Here is a 23316-nt window from a genome sequence, read left to right on the forward strand (position 1 = left end):
AGGGAGTGCGCTCTGGATGAGCGGATAGTGACGTGGACTGTGAACTGGCTGAAGGGAAGAAGCTGGAGAGTCGTGGTCAATGGGGCAGAGTCCAGTCAAGGCCTGTATCCAGTGCAGTGCCTCAGGGGTCAGTACTGGGGCCTATATTATTCAATATATTCATCAATTATTTGGACAAGGGAATAGAGTGTACTATCAGCAAATTTGCTGATGACACCAAGCTGGGAGGAGTGGCTGACACTGGAAGCTGTGCTGCCATCAGAGACCTGGACAGGCTGGAGAGCTGGGCAGGGAAAAATTGAATGAAAGAGAACAAGGGCAAGTGTAGAGTCTTGAATCTGGGCAGGAACAACCCCAGGTTCCAGTGTAAGTTGGGGAATGACCTATTAGAGAGCAGCGTAGGGGAAAGGGAGCTGGGGGTCCTGGGGACAGCAGGGTGACCATGAGCCAGCACTGGGCCCTTGTGGCCAGGAAGCCAATGGTACCTGGGGTGGGTTAGAAGGGGGTGGTCAGTAGGTCAGAGAGGTTCTCCTGCCCCTCTGCTCTGCCCTGGGGAGACCACACCTGGAATCTTGTGTCCAGTTGTGGCCCCTCAGTTCCAGCAGGACAGGGAACTGCTGCAGAGAGTCCAGCGCAGCCACCAAGATGCTGGAGAGAGTGGAGCATCTCCCAGGTGAGGAAAGGCTGAGGGAGCTGGGGCTCTGGAGCTGGACAAGAGGACACTGAGGGGGGACTCATTCATGTTTACAGATATATAAAGGGGGAGTGTCAGGATGGAGCCAGGCTCTTCTCGGTGACAACCAGTGACAGGACAAGGGGCAATGGGTTCAAACTGGAACACAAAAGGTTCCATTTAAATTTGAGAAGAAACTTGTTCCTGGTGAGGGTGGCAGAGCCTGGCCCAGGCTGCCCAAGGGGGTTGTGGAGTCTCCTTCTCTGCAGACATTTTAACCCGCCTGGACACCTTCCTGTGTAACCTCATCTGGGTGTTCCTGCTCCATGGGGGGATTGCACTGGATGAGCTTTCCAAGTCCCTTCCAACCACTGACATTCTGTGATTATCTTTGTAGAACTGTAAAATAGTTCACACTTTCATTATGGATTTCTGAGCATGTCTTTAAAAAATAAACCAGTCCTTCCAAGTAGTTTCCAGATAACAAGTACTTTCTGGATGACATTTAGAAGTAGTTAACACTGTTGCATGTCTGTAAGTACAAAACTTGTTTGTAGTCCATATTTTACTTCTCATAGTAGAATTTTAGCAGTATGTAATTTTAATGAAAGTAACAAACCAGCCTTAGTTGGTAGGACACAAGCAATTTAATCTTGAATACGACAGTAACAAATACACAGGTACATCTACCTAAGATTTGGTTTCACCTTTTCATCTGCCTCTTCTGGAATATCATCATTAACGTGTCGGACAACCAAATTATACGGTTCCTCCTCCATCGTCTCTTCATCCGATTTCTGTTCCTCCTCCAAAGCCCATTTGCAACGTTTGTCTCCCGTGGAGGAGACAGGAGAATGTTCAGTGTCTAAATCATCAGGGATGCTGTCAAAATTAGCTTCTGCCAGACACTTATGGCACAGTCTGTAACGTCTTGTTCCTTGCTGAACAACACATCCCGTTAGGTCAGTTACGTGGCGCTTGCATTTCCTGCAGATCAGTTTGCCAGCTTGATGTATCTAAAGAGATTTAAAATTTGGAAATGTCAGTGTTCATCCAAAAGCAGATTTTTTTTTTTTTTTAAGAAAAAGAAAATTAACTGAATCATCCTAAAAAAAATATATATAATTGCTAATTTAAATAATGAATAATTATAGTTGATGTGCAGCTAGGCAGCTTTTCTGGTATTAGTTCTGGAAATGACTGAACAGCTTGTACAATGATGTGTTGTGGGTTTTTTTCTAGGCTGAACCTCCCAACTGAGACGTCGTACCGTTTGGAAGTGGTTACGCAAATGCTCGAGCCGGGTGAACCTTTTCCCACACGCTTCGCAGGGGTACGGCCGCTCCCCCGTGTGACACCGAAGGTGGCGCTTCAGGTCTGCGCGGCGTTTCACGGTGTGCGTACAGAAGGGGCATTTGAATCGCATCCGAGGTAGGTCATCTGTTACAGAGAAATACAGAGAAAACGGCAGTTATCAGTAGGTTGTCTTTATGCAGTAGTTTGATTGTGTTTCAGCTTAAAAAAGCAGCAGTTAATTTTTCATCTGGTCTGTCACTAAATAGGAAAAAATCCAAAATATAATCCCCCCAAACCAATACTACTTATTGAATGCATTAAACAGGCATTTGATGGTGTATTCTTTCTTACTCCTGACATACAGATGACTGCAAATACTTGGCTACAATATGCAGTCATCATATCTGCTTCTTCCATCAACTAACGGTTCATAGTTTTGACATCTATAATCTCTGTGTAATATACTAGGATGCCTAATGTCTTGAAATTATGCAATTATAATGAAATATAGGTACATTAGTTTCCAAAGGAATGCACATAAGAATACAGCTGTCAGCTTTATTGCACCATCTCAGGCATGTGCTGTCAGTCCACCAAGAGCGTGGACGCTTTTTGTGGCATGGCCAAACACTCGGAGGTTTGGGCCTTAAGGAAATGCCGTGTCGACCAGTGACAGGTCCTTCTCTTGCAAAGGACGCGGGTGGATTTAGGTTGAATTACTGCCAGGTACTGGGGACGTGACAGGAGCAATTCCTTCAGGTCCCCAAATCAATTACAGCTCTTGAGGCTTCATTAAGCTTCACGTGGGTCCAAATAATCTGGCGCATATTGTTTGAACTTTCCAGAATACCCAAGTCAAGCACTCTGATTCTAATTCACATGCCCTATTCTGGCTTCAGAGTCTCGCTTTGTCAGGCACTAGAACCGAGGAGGTCAAGAAAATAATCTGCTACTCTAGGGATCATTTTCATGCAGCCATACAAATTTTCTCCAAAAGATCATCTTTGCAAAACCAAATGTATTTTTTACCTTCATTCCAACTGCTCATTACACCTAAAATTGTGGGCATTGAGGTGTACAGTTCCTCTGCTTTTAATTCCATGAACTCAGGAGTTCTTGAAAGCTCTTGTTCTAGCTGAGCAACAGACCACCTCTTCGGTACCACTTCTGATTCGTGATTATATCCGTAATCGTCACGCTCGACGTCATTCTCGGCATCAAATTCACCCTCCTCTCTGACGCGAGACACGTGGCTGGGATCTGGGGAGCTGCTGTCTCCGCTGGCCCGCTCGGCTTTGTTCGATTTACACCCCACAAAATCGTGGGTCTGTGACAGTCCCAGGTGCTTTCGGCGCTTTCGCGTCGAGCCCTGTTTTCTGCCTCTTTTTGAGAGCTGAGTTTCTGTCTGCTGCAGCATCACCTCTGAGGACAGGTAGCTGCTGTAACTATTCCAGGACTTTTCATTCACCGGATCAGCCTTTTCATCTGGGATTGAATAGGAACGCCGGGGGTTACTCTTTGCTTTCCTTCTCGACCGATAAAGAGATGGATGGGCAGGTTCGCTGTTTGTACTTTTGGCCGAAAGGCTGAGGTAATGATCCTTTTCCTTTTCATTAATATCCAGTGAGGACTTAATAAACGTCTTACAGACATTTAGAATATCTGTCATCTGCAGATAGCTAGCAGCTGACATGACTTCAATCACATTTTGACCTGTTAAAGACAAGATGCCTGAATACACAAAGTCCAGAATAACCATAAATGTCTCTGGAGAGAAAACCTCGAAAGTAGCTGTTGTTGGCTGACTCGTCTCCTTCGAGTTCTGCGAAAGGAGCATTTTGAAATAGCCACTGCTGGCAAACAGCACATTGCGATGTGCTTTAAAGACCTTTCCCTCCACCAGGATATTGCAGTCACAGAACAAATCCTGTTTCCGTTGTTCATTCAGCTGCTCGAGGAGGTGAAACTGGTGGGAAGAAATCTCCATCCCCGTCAGGAGTAACGGGAAGGCTCGCTGGAAAGTGAAAACAATATTCATGACAGTGTAAACCAGCGTGCTGAATGCTATTTTATAGACATGAACTCTATTTTGAAAAGCATGAAAATCGTGCATGTTATCACATTCCAAATGTATCTCTAAACTCCCTGCAGCCTCTACTCCGTATCATAAATGAGAGAAAAAGCGGGACCGCACAAGGCGGCGGCGGCACAGCCCAGACGGCCGCAGCCCTCCCGGCCCGGGCTCCCCCGCCATTGGCAGAGGCCGCCGTCAATCACCCGCACGCCCGGTCCAATTGGTCGCTCGACCACGGGGAGCCCGGGACGCCCAACGGCGCCGGACCCGCCCGCCCGAGCGCGGAGGCGCCTCCCGGGCTGCCGCTCCCACCGCGGAGATCGCAGCGCCAGCGCTCCGCCCGGCTCCGCGCTCCGCTCCCCCGGGTCGGGACGGGCTGGGCCGGGACGGGACGGGCCGAGCGTGCAGCCCGGAGCCGCCCGCCTTAGCGGAGCCCCGGCTGCCGCTCCGCGGGAGCTCCCGCCACGCTGCTGCCGCCGCCCGGTGCCGGGCGCCCGGCGTGGCCAGAGCCGCTCCCGCCCCCGCCATCCGCAGCCTCCCCGCGCTGGCAGCGCCCCAACCACCCCCGTGCGCGGCCCCTCTCCCCGCGCACCCGCCGCCCGCTCCTACTCCCGCGCAGCCCCTTTGTTGCCGCGCCCGGGGCTGCAAATGGCGCCCGCCTGGCTCTGTCCCCAGCGCTCTGCAGCCCGAGCAACGATCGGCTCCGGGGACAGCTGCTCACGGGCTGGCCACACGGACCCGGGCGCCTTCGGAGACTGCGGAGCCCGGGGCCGTCCCTCGCAGCAGCTCGCTCTCAGCCGCCTTCAGCTCCGACGCCCGGTCCGACCTATCGGTGTCCAGCACAACCGCCACTCACCGGCTGGGTCCTGCGGGCGGCTGCGGCTGAGCCGAGGGGAGCGGGCGGTGGATGCGGGATCCCCGGCCCCGCGGCGGGGCTCGCGGTGGCTCAAGGCGACGAGCTGCTCCCGCAGCCCCGAGCCCTGGAAGCCCGAACGTGAGAGAAACAAAAGGTATTTGCTGACGTGGGCGTTGGACACAGACGCCCGAGGGCTGGGGACACAATTAAAGGGGCAACGCACCGATTGCAGGCGCAGCCCAGCGGCTGCCGCTGCCTGAGCGCCCTGCAGCCGGGGCCGCTCGGCTCCCCGCACCCACAGCTGCCCAGGAGGCCCCACGACCATAGCACACACAGTGCATTGCTATTGTTAAAGGCCAGTCCGGATATCTATGTACGTGGAAGCAAGGCACCACCTGAATGGGAAATATCTGTAGTTCTGTGTCACAGGATCTATTACATTACTCAATATATCAGAATTTTTATAACAGGGAGGTTTCGCTTTCTAACAATGGAGATAATCCTCAACCCAAGTACTGCATATGATATACTGTCCTTTTACTCCCTTCTGTGTGGAAAAACAAAATCAAATCAGGATGCACGTTAGAAGACAAGACACTTTCGATCTTGTTTGTTGAGATCATTGAATAATTTGGAGAAGGAACATCTGTAGGTCATATGGTACCATCCCCTCCTCAAAGCAGGCTCAGTTAGAACATGGTAAAATAACAGTTACCATTTGTAGAGTCGAAAGTGTCAGGTTGGGGTATGGCACAGAACTTCATCAGTCTTTAATTTAATACAACAGCTAAGCCAAGAGTTGGAAACCTTTGTTCTATGTTGCTCCTATGTTTAAAATTCTTGATGCATCAAATAAACGCATCTCTGCATTTTAAGAGTTAAATATTCTTAATAACCTCCAGTGTGGGAGGTTTTTAAAATTAAATTATAAAGAAAATATTTCTTAAGTAAATAATATTATAAGATTTTCTTAGTAGCTTATCAAATTATACCCATCACTCAACAGACATACAGACTGTTGGTACAGATTAATACCTGACGGGAAAAGTACACTGAAAGTCTGGAGGCAAGGACTGGGGGATTATAATATCCTTTTCTTCACAACTCAGCCTTTTGGCCAAAATTAGAGACATTTTCTTCTGTTTCATTCTCCTACATTTTGCCTTCCTTTGCCTTAAGGTTTTGGGTAGATGTTCAACAATACAGCATTGCTGTATTATGGGTGACAAAGGAGAGAAAAGGACAAAGACGCTATACTTGCACAGAAAGTAAAGGTATAAAAAAGGAACATCTCTTGAAGTGGACATCCCTGCAGTGTTAGTCAGATGAGATGGGGAATGTAAAAGCAAGTGTCAAGAGAATGATGTACTTGAATAATCGAAACACGCATTAAGAAGGTGTATTTAAAAGCATTCAAACCAACATGAAGATGATGAAAGTACAAGGGGAAAAAAAATATATATGTATACTCAGGTGTCCTACTTGTGACTGGGAAAACTGCTAAAAGCAACACATTCAAATCAGTTATTGTCAGGTAAATTAAATCTGTGGGAACAAGTCAGGCAGAAAGGGACCTGGGGGTACTAATTGACAGGAAGCTCAACGTGAGCCAACAGTGTGCCCAGGTGGCCAAGAAGGCCAATGGTGTCCTGTCCTGTATCCAAACCAGCGTGGTCAGCAGGACAAGGGCAGTGATCCTTCCCCTGTGCTCTGCATTGGGGAGGCCACACCTGGAGTGTTGTGTTCAGTTCTGGGCCCCTCAGCTCAGGAAAGAGATTGAAGTGCTGGAGGGTCCGGAGAAGAGCAACAAGACTGGGGAAGGGACTGGAACACAAGCCCTATGGGGAGAGGCTGAGGGAGCTGGGCTTGTTCAGTCTGGAGAAGAGGAGGCTTAGAGGTGAGCTCAGCACTCTCTAGAACTACCTGAAGGGCAGTTCTAGCCAGGTGGGGATTGGGCTCTTCTCCCAGGCATCAGCAATAGGACAAGGGGGCACGGGCTTCAACTCTGCCCAGGGAAGTTGAGCTGGAGATTAGAAAGCAATTCTGTGCAGAGAGAGTGGTCAGGCATTGGAATGGCTGCCCAGGGAGGTGCTGGACTCACCGGCCCTGGAGGGTTTTAAACTGAGCTTGGACATGGCACTTAGTGCCATGATCTAGTAAACGGACTGGAGCTGGACCAAGGGTTGGACTGGATGATCTCTGAGGGCTTTTCCAACCCAGTCGATTCTGTAATTCTGTGATATGGTCTCTACTTTCCTCCTTGAAAAGAATGAAAATGTTACTTCTGCTAATGAGTGGGATGTGATCCTAAGAGGAGTGTGAAGACAGTCATCAGAGGCAATGCAAGGAGAGGGAAAGAAAACAAATGGGATTACTTTCATTTAGAGAAAAACAAGGAAAATACATGACTGGCTATGTAAAATGAAGGACGTAGAAAATATAAGGCACTTAACATTTATCTTGTATTTCAATACAAAAATAATGGAACAACTGAAATTAAGGCAACAAATGTAAAAATGGTAACCTTTTTAACATAGAAACCATAGCTGACCCGTTGGAATCAGAGTCTTGAGCTAAAACTCCAAACTTAACAAGATACTTCAAAAATTACTACAGATATCTAGTTACGCTACTGAGAATAACAATTACGCATAAAAACAGTTGAATTCCTTGTTTGCCAGGCGAATTAACAATTAACCTGCCTATACTTAAAAACTGTCTTCATATGGATAGATTGTTCCATTTGCCCATTATAGACCCTTCACACCTTTTTCTGAAGCATCTGGTCCTCAGTATTCTGAGATTTCTGGTATCAGATTAGATTGAGTATTGATCCAAAACTGCCCCCCAGTATAGAGAAACACTTCATAGTCTCACCCCATGTCAGATTTCAGGCCCAGAGGGACATTTTCTTTTCCTGTCCCCTAAATCCACCCCCGAACACACACACAGACTAATCCCGGCCACTCTGGATTCTGGGACAGCAGGCACTGATACCTCGAATTTATTGCACATACTGTTTAATGTAAAGGGAAACGGAAAAACCTATTAAATTTAATTTCAGCAAGCACTGTCTCTTGAAATTTGATCAAAGTCATTCCATATCCTTTTATATATTTCTTTGTTCTGTATTTGATTTCGTTAAGGTTGCTCAGGAATATTTCTTAGCCATTTAATAATATGCATTTTAGGAGTAATAAGCTCCAAGAAATTAACCAGCTGTTTGCACATCAAGTCCATTTTCTGGACTGCCGACCAAAGTGCAACATAAAATGGAGGCAAAAATAAGTCCTATTTTCATATGGGTCATCAGAAAGTTTTGTAAGTTCCACCATTCTGTGCCCCTGCCCAAGTCTAAGGCAACAGCAATAAAATACCACTTCTTGACTGCTGGGAACAGACAAGCAGAATCTTCTCATTTGAGGGGAAAGACATTAATGGTGACACTGTGAGCTTGGGAGGAGCTCAAGCTGGCATTGAAGCGACCTGCAAGGCTGCCCGTCTGCAGCCTAGAGTGGAAATGCTCTGGTAATGATACTAATGAGGCTATACAGCTTTTACCCAAATAACAATGAAATAGTGACTTTTTAGCTGTCCCTGGGAAAGAGATTACATAGGATATATATGGGATTGTTCTGTAATTTACCCTGGGTTTCAGCCAAACGTGCTTCAAACACCCCAGGAGCGTCCTTCCGCTCCTCTCCCATTGACCAACCGGGGAACACAAAGTCACTCAGTAACAAAACAAAGTGGCTTATTCTGTTAGAGAAGTGAACTTTCTTGACCATTAGTCATATCTTGTAGTCTAATTGCAGGTAAAATGACACAAAATGCTGGAGCGGGTCCAGAGAAGAACAACAAGACTGGGGAAGGGACTTGAACACAAGCCCTATGGGGAGAGGCTGAGGGAGCTGGGCTTGTTTAGTCTGGAGAAGAGGAGGCTTAGAGGAGACCTCAGCACTCTCTAGAACTACCTGAAGGGCAGTTCTAGCCAGGTGGGGATTGGGCTCTTCTCCCAGGCATCAGCAATAGGACAAGGGGCCATGGGCTTCAATTCTGCCCGGGGAAACTGAGGCTGGAGATTAGAAAGCAATTCTGTGCAGAGAGAGTGGTCAGGCATTGGAATGGCTGCCCAGGGAGGTGCTGGACTCACCGGCCCTGGAGGGTTTTAAACTGAGCTTGGCCATGGCACTCAGTGCCATGATCTAGTAAACAGACTAGAGCTGGACCAAGGGTTGGACTCGATGATCTCTGAGGTCTTTTCCAGACCAGTTGATTCTGTGAAATATGTCTAGCACTTCCAGTACATCTTGTCCTCACTGTCGTATAGTACAGACTGAAAAAGGTTCAAGTATGTCCTCGTGGTGACCAAATGACTTTGGGAATGTATAAATTGATAGCGACTCCATCTTAAAACTCATCAGTTTAAACTGTGTACAGGTCAATACAAGAGTAGGCAACAGTTTCAGATGTAAAATCTCATCAGTTCCATTTCTAATTATATAGTATATATACAGTACAAACTGTTATGCCACTGGTTTTGGCAAATAAAAAGAGGAACAAAGAGAGAAAACAACAGCCAAGTAACCTGGTAAGGATTGTTTCCTTCACATTGGCACAGAGAGGCCACTTTTGAGAGGCTTTTCCTTAAAAGAGAGTATTTTCCTAGTGCTTATTACAACAGCCCAGTCTGAGTTCTCACTTTTCAGAATGTATAAATCAGCTACTGGCATCAATTAATGAGCCAGATTTGTAATCATTTTATCTCCGATGTGTTGACTCGGACTAGAATTCATGTGTTTAATTTCTTGTAAAGAAATAAGTCTTGAAGGATCTGCTAAAGATTCTGCTTATTATAATACATTTTACAAGAAAGTGCTTTTCCAGGCAAATGTGCTAAAACATTTATACGCTTTTTCTTAACTAGCTGCCTTTTTTTCTTATCATAACATGAAGACTTCATGAAATTTCATAGATTATTTCTGAATACTGAAAAGAAGTTTTCTTTATCATCTGGTGTGTGGGGTATTTATACTTTATCACCAGATAATATTACCTATAAAACCCACATCTCTTCATTTTCAACAAGGGAGCAATTTGCAATGCTTGTATGACTTTTTTTAAGTATTTAGACCTCATTCCCTTGAAAGAGGTTTTGAGAAGTGACCTATTGTCTACTATAAAAACTTATGTACATCGTACTTAATTTAAATATTCTATGAACAAGGAAACTGAAGAACTAACTATTTCTAATGAAGGAAAGTATGAGGATTCTAATAACCAAAAAACTCCAAATGGACTCATCATGTCCGTAAATACATGCAAGTCTGGACTTGGTGAAGAGAAAGTGGCTGACAGTACATTCTTCCACTTCACAGAATTCCTAATTCTTGTCTTGCAACTACCTAATATTTGGTTTGACTTCCTTTTCTTCCGCTTCATCCTCACTGTCATCGACTTGCTGAATGACCAGGTCGCCCGACCCATCCTCCACGATCTCCACGTCAGATCTGTTGTCTTCTCCGTAGTGCCACTGGGAATCCTTATCTCCGTCTGGTGGAAATTCCAGGGGTGCTTCAGCCACTAAGTCAACGCGAACACTGTCTATGCCGGCTTCAGCCAAACACTCATTACAGAGCCTGTAGCGTCTTGTCCCCTCTTGGACCACTTGTCCCGTTAGCTCGGTCACGTGGCGCTTACACTTTCTGCAGATAGGCTTGCACGCCTGGTGAATCTGGGAAAATCAAAACGACACATTTGATTGTATATTCACAAATAAGTGGTCTTTAAGATGACAAAGAGTAGGGCTGGAGTAGCATCAAACGGCAGTGTCAACTCATTTCGAGAGACAGTCATCAAACGTCAAAAACGAACTAATCACAGCGTTGTAATTGCCCACTCAAGCTCTATTTCAGGGCTTGCATAGAGCAGCACCTTTGCGAGCCATCAATTAACAAAGAAATTCATCCCCTTTCATACAAATTACGCTTCAAATCGACTTCAACAAAACCAGATTAATTTTCTAGTACCTCTTCTTTTACGGGAGTCAATACATCAACCAGAGACACTTGTACTGTGTTGAATTACGCTGAGACAGATTTACGCATTAAACAAATCATGCAGTTATTAACAATACATACTGTTCGAAAGTGGCTGCTCAGGTGATCTAGCCTGCTAAACCTTTTCCCACACGCTTCACAAGGGTAAGGGCGCTCTCCTGTGTGACAGCGAAGGTGACGCTTGAGGTCGGCTTTTCTTTTCACTAAGTGAGTGCAGAACGGGCACTTGAACCTCATCCTGGGCAGATCATCTGCTAAGAAATCATGGGATTTAAACAAAAGTTGTAACCTGTCTGGTCATGTAATGCTCTGGGAAAAGGCATTCACTGTCATTTAAAAAAATGTTATCAAGCACAAAGATCTTCTGTTTTCCTGTTAATTACACAGAAATACAACGAAGTGGACCATTAGCTGTATTAAAATGAGCTTAAAAATAGCCCAAAACATCACAACTTATTTGCAAGATAAAGCTGTAGAGACACTGAAGATTATGTATTTTGAAAGGCTAGTTTGAATAAACCACGTACTTCAATCATTCCCAGCTATTACACTTCTCAAACTCACATTTCTGCACAATACAGATACCCATTCGGCAACTGTACTTTCATTCAGTAAAGCACATTTTCTCATGCGCACAGCAGATGATTCACATCTGCAGCATTAAAACTCAGTCTTACCTTCGGCCCAGCTTCCCATGACCCCCAGAATGAAGGGCATGCTCCTGTATAGCTCCTCTCCTTTCGAAGACTTGGCTTTACCAGAAGAATGGGGTGATTCACGCTCCTGCTGCGACCCGGCTGAGTTCCTGGGTGTCGCGTCAGCCCCTTGGCCATACTGGTATCCCACGCGAGAAGATTCAACTTCTGGTTCGATCTGACCCTGCTCCTCAGGCTGAGCGCTGTGGCCGGCGGGCTCGGCAGCCCTGTCCTCCAGCTTGCTTGATTTATAGGGAGGAATGTCAGAAGGTTGCTGCGATCCCAGGTGCCTGGATCTTTTGCCGGAATCCTGCCGTTGCTCATGTTTGGACAGCTGCTGCTGGGTGGTTCTTTGAGAAGGCGGATAGTAGCTGAGATTGTTCCATGCGTTTCCACCCATCATACATGTCCCTTGATCTGGACTCAAGTGCGAAGGCGGGGGGCTGCTCTCTGCCCTCCAGCTGGCGCTGTACATGCAGGACCGGTCCACGCCGTTGGAATTTACATCTTTGTCCGACAGGCTGAAGTAGCGATCCTTCTCCTTCTCACTGATGTCCAGCGATGACTTAATGAACGTTTTACACACGCTGATGACATCGGTCATCTGCAGATAGCTGGCAGCTGACATGACTTCGATGACGTTCTGACCAGTGAGAGACAGTTTGCCTGAATACACAAAATCTAGAATAACTGTAAACGTGTCCGGAGAAAACGCCTGGAAAGAAGCCGTCGTCGGCTGACTCGTCTCCTTCGAGTTCTGCGAAAGGAGCATTTTGAAATAGCCGCTGCTGGCAAACAGCACATTGCGATGTGCTTTGAAGACCTTTCCCTCCACTAGGATATTGCAGTCGCAGAACAAGTCCTGCCTGCGCTGCTCATTTAGTTGCTCCAAGAGGTGAAACTGATGAGAAGAAATCTCCATTCCAGAAGAGATGAAATGAAACGTTGCTCTAAAAAAAATATAAAGAAAATAGTTAGACTCTTGACTGTGGCGGTGTGCAACTCAGCCAAAGATGTCAGACCCAATTTTACAGATATCTTTACAAATCTTGTAATTTAAATACATATTTAAATAAATAATATGCATAACTATGCATTATTTCTTTTGAAGAAGAAACCAGCAATGAAAAAGCCAGATAAACCACTGCACATTATGTGGCACAGACGTGTGTGCGACGGCAAGAAGTGTCTCCATCCTAAGGATGCAGGACAGGACTGTAGGAAACAATCATCTTGCCAATAGGACAGGCCCAGGCAGGACCTCTCAGCAAAGCATCGCTTGTTAAGGGTTTTGCAAGGCCGGGTGTTGCACCTAAAGGCAGGCACGCAGAACAGGGCAAAAGGCCCCTGCTTATATCCCCCCGAATCCCGGCCGCGATTTCCCTCCCCTGTTCCCCACTGGTTGCACTGCAGGGTTTACAGACCACCCGACCTGCCTCAGTTTACCTGTCTCAGTCATCTAATCCCAACAACCCCCTTCCTTTATCGATCTATTTAAAATATGCGTTCCTGGCTCTTTGGCTGCCCTTCCCCCTAGATTAACTTGTAAATACAGTAATCAGTTTGCATTCCGGGAGTAGTTCAGAGAGACTTTGTTTTACATTGAGGATGCATAGTCTGATGTCTCTCGGTCCTTCCCCAGCTGGGGTCAGGGACCAGCTCCTCAGTTTGTAAGAACAACGTTCCTTCGTTAAACGTGCTTACGGGATGTGTGAAACCCGCTGGCAGCTGCGCAGCCCTCAGATATTCCCAAGCAGCTGTGCTTGAGGACCGCGGCCGTGCCCTGAGCCGCCGCCACCGCGCCGCACCGCTCCAGCCGGGCCCGAGCACCCGCCGCCAAAGGAACCGCGGAACCCGGGACCAGGCAACAGAACCCCGGCGGCCGCAGCCCTCCCGGCCCGGACTCTTCCGCTATTGGCGGAGGCTGCCGTCAATCACTCGCTCGCCCGGTCCAATTGGTCGCTCGACCACGGGGAGCCCGGGACGCCCGACGGCGCCGGACCCGCCCGCCCGAGCGCGGAGGCGCCTCCCGGGCTGCCGCCCCCACTCCCGCCGCGGGGACCGCAGCGCCAGCGCTCCGCCCGGCTCCGCGCCCCGCTCCCCCGGGTCGGGACAGGCCAGGCTGGGCCGGGCCGGGTGTGCAGCCCGGAGCCGCCCGCCTTAGCGGAGCCCCGGCTGCCGCTCCGCGGGAGCTCCCGCCACGCTGCTGCCGCCGCCCGGTGCCGGGCGCCCGGCGTGGCCAGAGCCGCCCCCGCCATCCGCAGCCTCCCCGCGCTGGCAGCGCCCCAACCACCCCCGTGCGCGGCCCCTCTCCCCGCGCACCCGCCGCCCGCTCCTACTCCCGCGCAGCCCCTTTGTTGCCGCGCCCGGGGCTGCAAATGGCGCCCGCCTGGCTCTGTCCCCAGCGCTCTGCAGCCCGAGCAACGATCGGCTCCGGGGACAGCTGCTCACGGGCTGGCCACACGGACCCGGGCGCCTTCGGAGACTGCGGAGCCCGGGGCCGTCCCTCGCTGCCCTTCGCAGCAAGGCTCCTCCGGGGCTGCTTCCGCCCCAAATCCCAACGCCCTGCCCGTGCGGAGCCGCCACTCACCGGCTGGGTCCTGCGGGTGGCTGCGGCTGAGCCGAGGGGAGCGGGCGGTGGATGCGGGATCCCCGGCCCCGCGGCGGGGCTCGCGGTGGCTCAAGGCGACGAGCTGCTCCCGCAGCCCCGAGCCCTGGAAGCCCGAACGTGAGAGAAACAAAAGGTATTTGCTGACGTGGGCGTTGGACACAGACGCCCGAGGGCTGGGGACACAATTAAAGGGGCAACGCACCGATTGCAGGCGCAGCCCAGCGGCTGCCGCTGCCTGAGCGCCCTGCAGCCGGGGCCGCTCCACTCCCCACACCCACAGCTGCCCAGGAGGGGATGGAGATGCCCCAGGTGCTTCCTTCTCACACCTTTATGTATGTAAAGGCAGGGGCCTTTATGACCCAAATCCTCCTGTAACATCTCCTTTTTTTTGTTTGTTTTTAAGCCCGTTCCTATCTTCTGAAATAAACGTCTAAAATCCCAGTACCTGAACCTTTCACCTTCTTAGGTTCTGTATGTTTCTCCTTCCTCTTCTTGCCACCAGGGTCTTTTCTGTGCTCTTGACACCCCAGTTATTCCTCGTAAATATTTGTTTTCCCATGGGAGCCCTTCTGCCTCAGCCATGTCCTCCGTGTCCTTTTTAGCCTTCCTTTCCATAAGTGAAGACATTCCATCTTGAAGCCATTTATGTTGCTTTTCCCACTGTAGCAAAATGGGAAAGACCTCTAGAGGCTTTCCTCTGATAGTTAGAAACATTCTCCCAATATATCACATACATTTATTGATATTCGATTTATGTGCATTTGTATTGTAACAGAATTTTTCACCAGCTTGATTCCCCCTTTTTAATAAACCTCCATAATTCTGTAGATTCCCTCTCTAAATTCAGGCCACACTTTCATGAGACCCATTCTGCTTGTGTGAGACTCCACTCTGTACCTGACCAGCTTAAATTAATCATTCTTGAACATGAAAGTCGCTGGAATTTACACAGCATTTCACATGGATCTTTTCAGTCCACTGGGCAATGGTGTTAATTATCAACTGAGAACATCTCTGATGTACCTACAACTCACCAGCCTTTTCCAGCCATGGTGGGACACCTGCCTGTAACTATTTAATAAAAACCAAAGAAACTGTGTTTCACTGGAGGTGAAAAACTCGCTTTTATTCTCTAGACAATCAAAAAGCTCCAGAATGCTCCAAGATCCACAAATATAGTTAAATCACTTCTACAAATAAGGTTCGGTTTAGAAGAATTCGTCATTTAAACTAGACTAAAGGACTTCAGTTATGAAACTGCCTTACAAAACATCAGTAAATTAAATGAGCACATTTGGAAGATTTACAAGGTCTTGCACCAAGAGGTTAAACGCGCTACGAATACCAGTGCAGCATGTATTCCTTCGGTGAAATACAGTGCAATTATGTGCAAAAGTACGTTAAAATGTATACTTGTAAACAAAGTCAATTACATAGAGCTAAGACTTCAAGATATGTAGTCTGCATGGCCTTTAAAAAATGTTGAGAAAGAGATTCTATTAGAAATAACTCTCCTAAAAACATGATTTTTGAGTCTTCATTAAGCACCATAGGAATATTTTAAAACAGCTACATCGTTTTCTCAAAGCTGGATCTACAACGGAAGATTTCAGGCAAAACATCCAAAAACGAAGGGGAAAGCACAACAAACAGATTCACACAAACACCCGGTCACAAGAATGTGGATAAACTACATCCTTTCCTATAATAATACAAAAGCTGAAGGACTCCACTGAAAACGAAGCAGCACAACATGACAGATCAACAGGAAACATCAATTTTGGTGCCCAGTCCCTGTCTGGACTGTGAACAGCGAACCCCCCCCGCACCCCCGGCGTTACACAAACGGCTCCATCTCTACGCACAAGACGCACAAGAACAATCTCTAAGACCAAAGAAAACAGGTCAAAGTAAAGGCGCTGAAGGCCTCTGCAGTCATTTCTGCAGCACTTGCTACACACATCTGCCAGAGGTTGATTTTCCCTCCTCTGAATGTCCTCACGGTTTCAGAGTGACCCACCCCAGGACGGCTCAGCCGTGCGAGACACTGAGTTTTAGGCCAGGTTAATCGTGGCTCACCAGCCAGAACCACTTTCCAGCCTGGATCTAGTGGCCTCTTACAATATTTACAAGGAGGTGGCATCTTCATGCTAGAATGACCAGAGATCGAGATGCCTGGTCACTACATCTCATCTTGGATCCTTATTTACATCCTTATCCCACTTTCATTACCGGTTAGTCTCCCAACAAACACGGATTTGTGACTTTTTCAGGTGCTCTCAAACACATAAGTCCTTCCTGTATCAGATAAGATAAAAACACCCTCTGATGTTATATGGACTCGACAAAAATAGAGCAGCGGTCCAAAGGACAAGCCCCAGTAGGCTGGAGGTGGCATTTTCAAATGTGCTGATGTGATTTACAAGCCCATGTTTTGCTCAGATTTTCAAAAGTGCTCAGGACCTAAAACCCCAGCAGGATTTCCAAAGGAGCTCAGCTCCAAATCTGACATCTACGTGAGCTGTCTCTGTGATGGTCTTAATTCAGACGGCTAAAATAGGAGCAATAGAGCCCTGAACTTCTGAAAGATCTTGTCCCAGTGAGGTTTTTCCATGATGCTGTGTGGAATTACGATGCTGTTCAGCTATTACAAACTCAAATGTACAGAGGACCTGCAACACTGAAAGCTTATGCAACTTATGTTACACAAAATAAATGTGGTGAGTGATGCCAGCACCTTCTTGTGAAGGTGGCGCTCACCAAGAACTTAGACCAGAGAGACATTGAAAAACAAGTCTCTTTAGTGATTCCTGAAAACAGCAGAAGGTATTGAAGCGACTGGTTTAAAAAGCAGCTTGTTTCTGCTTTCCTCATCCTGCTTGATCTGGCAACTAATTCTTACCTAGTGCTGTGTCGCCGTAGGATGAAGCAGATAGAGAAGCTGAATTGTTCTTATGGTGTGTGTAAAATAAAAGCAGAAGGTACACAAGAAAATAACTGGTTACATCAGAGGGCTCCTTGTTTTTTAGGTTCCATCCAATGTTTGCCAAAGGTAAAGTCTTTCTTTACACTAAAAACCTCCAGAAACACTGTCTCGTTCAGCGGGAGCAGCTGCTCATTCCTTGTCAGCCATGTCTGTCCACATCTAACACTCATATCCAAGTCACCTTTTCATGAAGCGCATATGAACAACATAGTAAAGAAGCATTAACAGTCTTATTTCACAGTATGTTTCAGTTTCGTTAGGAAACAGTACGTTACTCATAAGCAAACAGGCTTTCTGTTGCTGCTGCATTTTCTTCTTAAGCTTCCCGGCTTGAATTTTGATAGCTTATATCAACTTGGTACTGGAAAGGTACAAAAAGCATCATCTGCTTTGAAGCCAACCTTTATCTGGCCCAGCAGAGAAACACGAGGTCCATACTGAAGCTGGTCTTTTAAAAACAGTACTTGGATAAATTCGCACAACAACATAAACCATGAGAAGGATTGCCAAGGACTGAGAGAAAATAAAGAGAAAGAAGATCTGCATACAAAGAGGCTAGTAAAAATTTCTGAGATGTCCTACCCATTTGCTCCAGAAAGGGTATTCAGAGCTCTTTTATGTGCATAGCTCAGCTATTGATATTTAACAGCTCCTTGGCTATATCAGCTGTGAATCTGGCCATTTAATCTACCAGAATCCGAATTCCCAGCATTTAACTTCTCCTCTAAAAAGCTGAAGAAAATTGGGCAGTTTGCGTGGTCTAAACTGAGATGTCCGGACATGAGACACCATAAGGTGTGCTTAATATTTCTCAAGCCAAGACTAGTAATGTCTAAATGACATTAAAGACACAGCTGAAGATCTGTAGTCCGAGCTCTTGAGAGAGGAAGATGCACTAAAACAATCCAGAAAGAGAAGCTTGTTCTCTAAATACCTGCAATTAAGGACACGAGGAGTATATTTATTCCTACTGTCTGTGCTTTGCGCAGCAGCATATTTTGTTCTCCTGGCTTGTCTGCCCTGGTTTCCAGTCAAATCCAGTCTAAGCAAACACTTAATATCTACAATTTAGATAATACTGTCCTAATAAAGAAGGATCACGACTTGGTTTAGAGAAGTCCCAAGGTAATGGATGAAAACTACATTTTTCTAAATGTAATCTTCAGAGAGAAGTTGGTGCCCTTTTCAGATCAGGGATTAAAGAGTTATTTGAAGGAACCTGTTATCAACCCAACACAGAGATGTTCCACCTGCAAAGGCAGAACTAGGAGGCAGAGACACCACTGGAAATTGCTCAAGTACAACCTCTGTGAACCCCAGACTGAAGATTCTTCACAGATTTCTGGTGCACAGCACTGAAAACTTTAAAGTATTAAAAATTCAAATTCTCCCCACTCTTCTATTAAAAAAAAACAAACCCAGAATAATAAAAACCAACACGGTCTCACTAATTGGGCAAATACGCAGTTTTGTGTTGCAGACCAACCGCTGCCAGGGAGACTCTGTAAATGCTCCCACTGCTACATGAGTGTTTCTCGGTCCGATAAGCTCCTGTGGATTTCCCGCTTGTCCTCAGCATCATCATCATCGTCAACCGGATCGTTCTCCTCTCCAGACTCCACGTATATGGGCCAGTCGTTATCAGCGTCGCCTTTCTCTTGCCCTTCTGAGGAGGGTTCCACCAGGCTGAGGTTGATGGGCATCGAGTCCTCGTGGGTCGTGGTCACACAAGTGCAGCTGTCGCACAAGCCGAAGCGGCGCAGTCCCTGGGACAGGCTGCTCGTGAACGTTCTCCTGCAGCCTTTGCAGATGATCGGCTTGTTGGATCGATGCACCTGAAGTTAAAAATAAAGCATTACGGGGAAAAAAAGGTCACCTATGGTCTTGCTTTAGCTCTGGGTCTGTTCTTAGAGCAGAAAAACATTGACCTATAGGGCAGATCTCATCACATTTCCATTGACAAAAATTTGAGGCTACTTAAGTTCTAATTAAATAAGCATCACTGGCTTAAACTTACTATTAGAAAAGCTTCTCTCACAATGATTTTGTCCGAAGTATTTTGGGAAATATGATCAGGAAGCAGCAAAACCTTTTAAAAATGTCCTGGTAGTCGCTCAAACTTACACTCAAAGCGTGACTGCGAAGGTGCTCCTGCCGAGTGAAGCGTTTCCCGCAGGTCTCGCAGGGGTAGGGCCGCTCGCCGGTGTGAGAGCGAATGTGCCGCTTCAGGATCCCTTTCTGTTTGGCCGTGTAGGGACAGAACGGACATTTGTGAAGCTTGATCGGCACCACTAACACGTCACCTTTTGGAGGAAAACACAGGGTGTTAGGTCAGGCAGTTCACCGATAGCTGCTCAGCCCCCTCGCTGCAAATCTGAGTTAATTGACTCTCCCCGCTTTCCCTACTTGGCTTACCTGGAATTTCTGTAAGTTGTGCAATTTCAGGAGACATTTATACAGCTGCTGATGATCAAGTCCCCTGAAAATCAGCCTGCCTGTACTCCCATAGCTGATACTCAAAGTGGGTTGGCTCATAAGAGAAAACCCAAGTAATTTGATTTTAAGAAGCCATTTAATTAATTGCCAAAATTTTGCTTTTAGTGTGGCAGGTCTCTGCACTATCTCAGCCAGAGAAAGTCTACTTTGTGTTTTATTTTAAGATACCATTAGTGTTAAGCAGCATTAGAAACTAAAACCTTTAACACAAATTACAGGCAGAAGCAGTGCAATGTTTCCCATATGCTTTTACAACCTGCATAAACTTAGACGTGGGGAGCCCATCTAAAAATATCAATGCTTGTTTCTACTGCCATTCACTTCAGCCTTTCTATTGGCAATACCAAGACGAAGGACTCTGATACATTACTTTCCCTAAAAATCAAACTGTATGCACACAAGTAACATGCAATTTATGAAGTGAGATGCAAGAAGAATGACATTTGAAGATCGCATTTGACAGAAACGTGGGCGTTGCCAGGTTTTCCAGTGTCAGCCCAGCTATGAGTTTCCTTTCCATCACAAAGCTTGAGACGTTCTGCTACAAGGTGAAGTTTTCCCTGTTTCAGGTACTGATCCAGAAAAGCGTTTACACATCAAGCCTTGAGCTCTTCCACAGTTACACCCAAGTAGGTGTAACTTTCCTTTTACTGAGGCTTGTCCAACTCTGCCTCAAAAAGAAGGGAATGTCTAGTATTAATGTGAATCAAATTAATCTCACCCAATATTGGACCTTAGTGAGGTCTCAGCAATTCCTGCTGGGCATTTAGAGCTCTGTTTAAAATAGAAACGCAGTTCTTAGAGCTTCCAGGCTCTCCAGAGGTGCCTGTTTACCCTCTGTCAGCTGTGAAGGGGACCAGGCGACCGGAACCATGCGGACACTTGAGAGTAAGTGGCGTTTATCTCATGTGCCAGCCCGAATGCCTGAGAGAACCATTCTTTTACTGGGACCTTGTATTGCTCACTCCTGGTGTCTTGTGAAAACGCTAAGACAGCAGGAGAACTACAAGCTGAGAAAAGATGCTTCCATTCCACTGAACTCTTATGATGTTCAGTTTTAGCAAAGAAATATAACTGAACACAAGGTTGGGTTTTTTTTTCCCCACTCCTATTTAAAGCACATCAACCATCGGTTGCTCTAATATGTTGTTCTAACACGTGATGTTCTCTATCAAACTCTGGAAGCATTTCCCTTTTAACGTTTAATTAACAGTCTGAAGACTTTAAGAGGAAAAAAAACCCAGCAAGTTTTATGTGTTAGATGCTCCTGCCTTGCTACACATCAAAAAGCACAGGCATGATCTGGTGAGAGTGCTCTGCTCCAATAACTTCAGATTTTTGCTAATTGTAAGACTGGATATGTGATTTTATCAGATTCCTTATTTTAAAGCAGAGAGAGATGCTATTTGGTTTATTTGCTTTAAGATTGCACATGCATGCTTGAGCTGGAAATGACGTGAACATGAGCTTGCTATCCAGAATACTCAGTGAAAGGTTTTCGCTCTGCTCCCCACAGCATTGCTGCGTTTGTCACATCCTCAACAATGGTGGCACTTGCAGTGTTTGTCAGAGCCGCCTCCAAGACAGTTTGGACAAGGCAAGTTGTGAGCCAACGTTACCTTGAACAGATAAAATGCTCAAATCCTTATTGTCCAGGAGAAATGCAGATGGACGTGACCCTCTTCAGGTCCCTGACACCGCTGCTGGGAGATGTTCCTGCCAGCGTGGGACATCCCAACAGGCGCTGGGCTTGGGAAAGCAGCGGATCCTCCATGATCAGGAGCTGAAAAGCGACTCTGCCTCTAGAGGTAAAAGTTAGTCTTATCCTTATGCGCTACCCCAAAGTTTCAAGCTTTGAGTGCTCTTAAAGAATTTCAGTATTGAATAAAACTGATTTCTACCCTTTTGAAGTTCAAAGCAAGTACCAGCAAACAGACTGACAGCCAGCGACCGATGCGCTGGCAGGAGCTCCGCAGAATCAGCTGCTTCTGGTCTGTCAGGTTCTACAGCAGATCCCTCTTGTGGCAGCTCAACTTCTCTTTCTGATTGCTCCTTATAGCACTAACATTACAAGAGGAAGATTCTTTTTAAAAATTAGCTGGCCATTCAACACGGTCCCAAATGAGGTCATTTATTGAAGCAGTGTCACCAACACTGAGCTCCAGGGGCTGTTCTGAAGAGACTGTAAAAGCTGTTAGAAATACTTACCTCCCGGTGCTGCACTGAATAAACGAGTACAGCTTTCTTTTGAAGTCCAGAACAATAGTTTATTTTGCTACGGCATAATATTCAGCAACATATTCCTCAACAAGAACGAGAATAACAAAAGAAGTCGCACAACTAAGCGCTTTCCTCCTCGATTATACAGACTACGCCCCCCCGGAGTCCTCTCACCTGCGTCCTCACCATACCAGTCGCTGTGAATGTCCATCATGGAACTCACGGCCACCCCCGCATCCTCCGGCCTACCCTCAAATCCCCGGACAAAGTGATGAACCACATCGTCCTTCCTCTGAGCCGAGCTGTTGCGCAGCAGGACCTCCAGGAACTGTTTCATGTGGTAGTTGTTGCAGGGCAGGTCTGCGGCCGGCCCGCCGTGCAGCCCCTCTTCCACCTGCTCCAGGGACAGCGGGGCCGGGTACTGCGGCAGCCGCTCGCCCGCCTCCACTTCATCCGAGTCCAACTCCACTTTGGGTTCCACCCCCTTGGGCAGCGAGGAGTTCACGTCCTCCGGCGAGCGGCTGCTCTCAGGGTCCCCGACCACGAGCTCCAGGGGGTGGCAGCCGCTGCACTGGCCGCAGGGGGGGTCCCGGGGACAATCCGGGACCCTGTTCTTGTCCTGCAGCGCCGAGCCAGGGGCAGAGCCGTGGCTCTTGGAGCCAAACGAGGGGCCCTCTCTCGCAGAGCCGCCGCTCCCGCTGTCCGCTTGGTAGAAAGCGGCTTCTCTCTCGATCTTCCTGCAAATATCCAGTGACGACCTGATGTACGTCTTGCAGAAGTTCACCACGTCGGTCATCTGCAAGTAGCTCGCGGCGGACATCACCTCGATCACGTTCTCCCCGCAGAGGTCGAGCTTCCCGGAATAAAGGAAATCCAGGATGACGGAGAAGGCGTCGGAGGTGACGATGTCCAGCGAGGCGGTGCTGTGGCGGCCGCTGTCCTGGATGTAGTGGATGAGCAGCGCTCGGAAGTACCCGCTGTTGGCGAACAGGATGTTCTTGTGGGCTTTGAAGATCCTGCCCTCCACGATGATGCTGCAGTCGCAGAAGAAGTCCCGTTTGCGCTGCTCGTTCAGCTCCCCCAGCAGCTTCGTGTAGTACGACTGCATCTCCATCGCTGCCGGGGGAAACGGGGACGCACCGTCAGCGGGAGGGACACACCGGGGACACGCCGCCCACCCCCATCGGGCACCGGCGGGGCTGCGAGCGGCCGAGCCGCCTCCCCGCCCGCCCCCCCAGCCCTGCTCCGCCACCAAGAGGCGCCCGCCCGTGCTAAAGCTCCGCCCGGTCCCGGCCGCCCCGCTCACCGTTCGCCGCCGCTCCCGCCCGGCCGCCCCCCGGGAGGCGGAGC

The 23316-nt window shown here is 47.7% G+C and overlaps 3 protein-coding genes across 3 annotated transcripts; all 3 read right to left on the reverse strand.

The window, feature by feature from the left end:
- Nucleotides 1–1359: 1359 nt before the first annotated feature.
- Nucleotides 1360–3971, reverse strand: LOC308048414 (zinc finger and BTB domain-containing protein 8A-like; the record flags this gene model as incomplete). Its single annotated transcript, XM_080357565.1, has 3 exons — nucleotides 2999–3971; nucleotides 1944–2113; nucleotides 1360–1689 (listed from the first exon to the last, which is right to left on the reverse strand). The coding sequence occupies exons 1-3, from the start codon at nucleotides 3954–3956 to the stop codon at nucleotides 1360–1362; spliced, it is 1458 nt and encodes a 485-aa protein (XP_080213691.1). The 5' UTR covers nucleotides 3957–3971.
- A 6329-nt stretch (nucleotides 3972–10300) lies between these two features.
- On the reverse strand, nucleotides 10301–12575 carry LOC308048475 (zinc finger and BTB domain-containing protein 8A-like; the record flags this gene model as incomplete). The annotated part of the gene is made up of 3 exons (XM_080357642.1): nucleotides 10301–10633; nucleotides 11040–11212; nucleotides 11738–12575. The coding sequence occupies 3 exons, from the start codon at nucleotides 12573–12575 to the stop codon at nucleotides 10301–10303; spliced, it is 1344 nt and encodes a 447-aa protein (XP_080213768.1).
- A 2852-nt stretch (nucleotides 12576–15427) lies between these two features.
- On the reverse strand, nucleotides 15428–23294 carry ZBTB8B (zinc finger and BTB domain containing 8B). The gene is made up of 4 exons (XM_080357689.1): nucleotides 23273–23294; nucleotides 22141–23082; nucleotides 19375–19553; nucleotides 15428–19085 (listed from the first exon to the last, which is right to left on the reverse strand). The coding sequence occupies exons 2-4, from the start codon at nucleotides 23078–23080 to the stop codon at nucleotides 18771–18773; spliced, it is 1434 nt and encodes a 477-aa protein (XP_080213815.1). The 5' UTR covers nucleotides 23081–23082; nucleotides 23273–23294; the 3' UTR covers nucleotides 15428–18770.
- Between the last annotated feature and the right edge of the window lie 22 nt (nucleotides 23295–23316).

Source organism: Nesoenas mayeri (genome assembly GCF_963082525.1).
Source record: "Nesoenas mayeri genome assembly, chromosome: 21".
In the NCBI taxonomy this organism is placed as follows: domain Eukaryota; kingdom Metazoa; phylum Chordata; class Aves; order Columbiformes; family Columbidae; genus Nesoenas; species Nesoenas mayeri.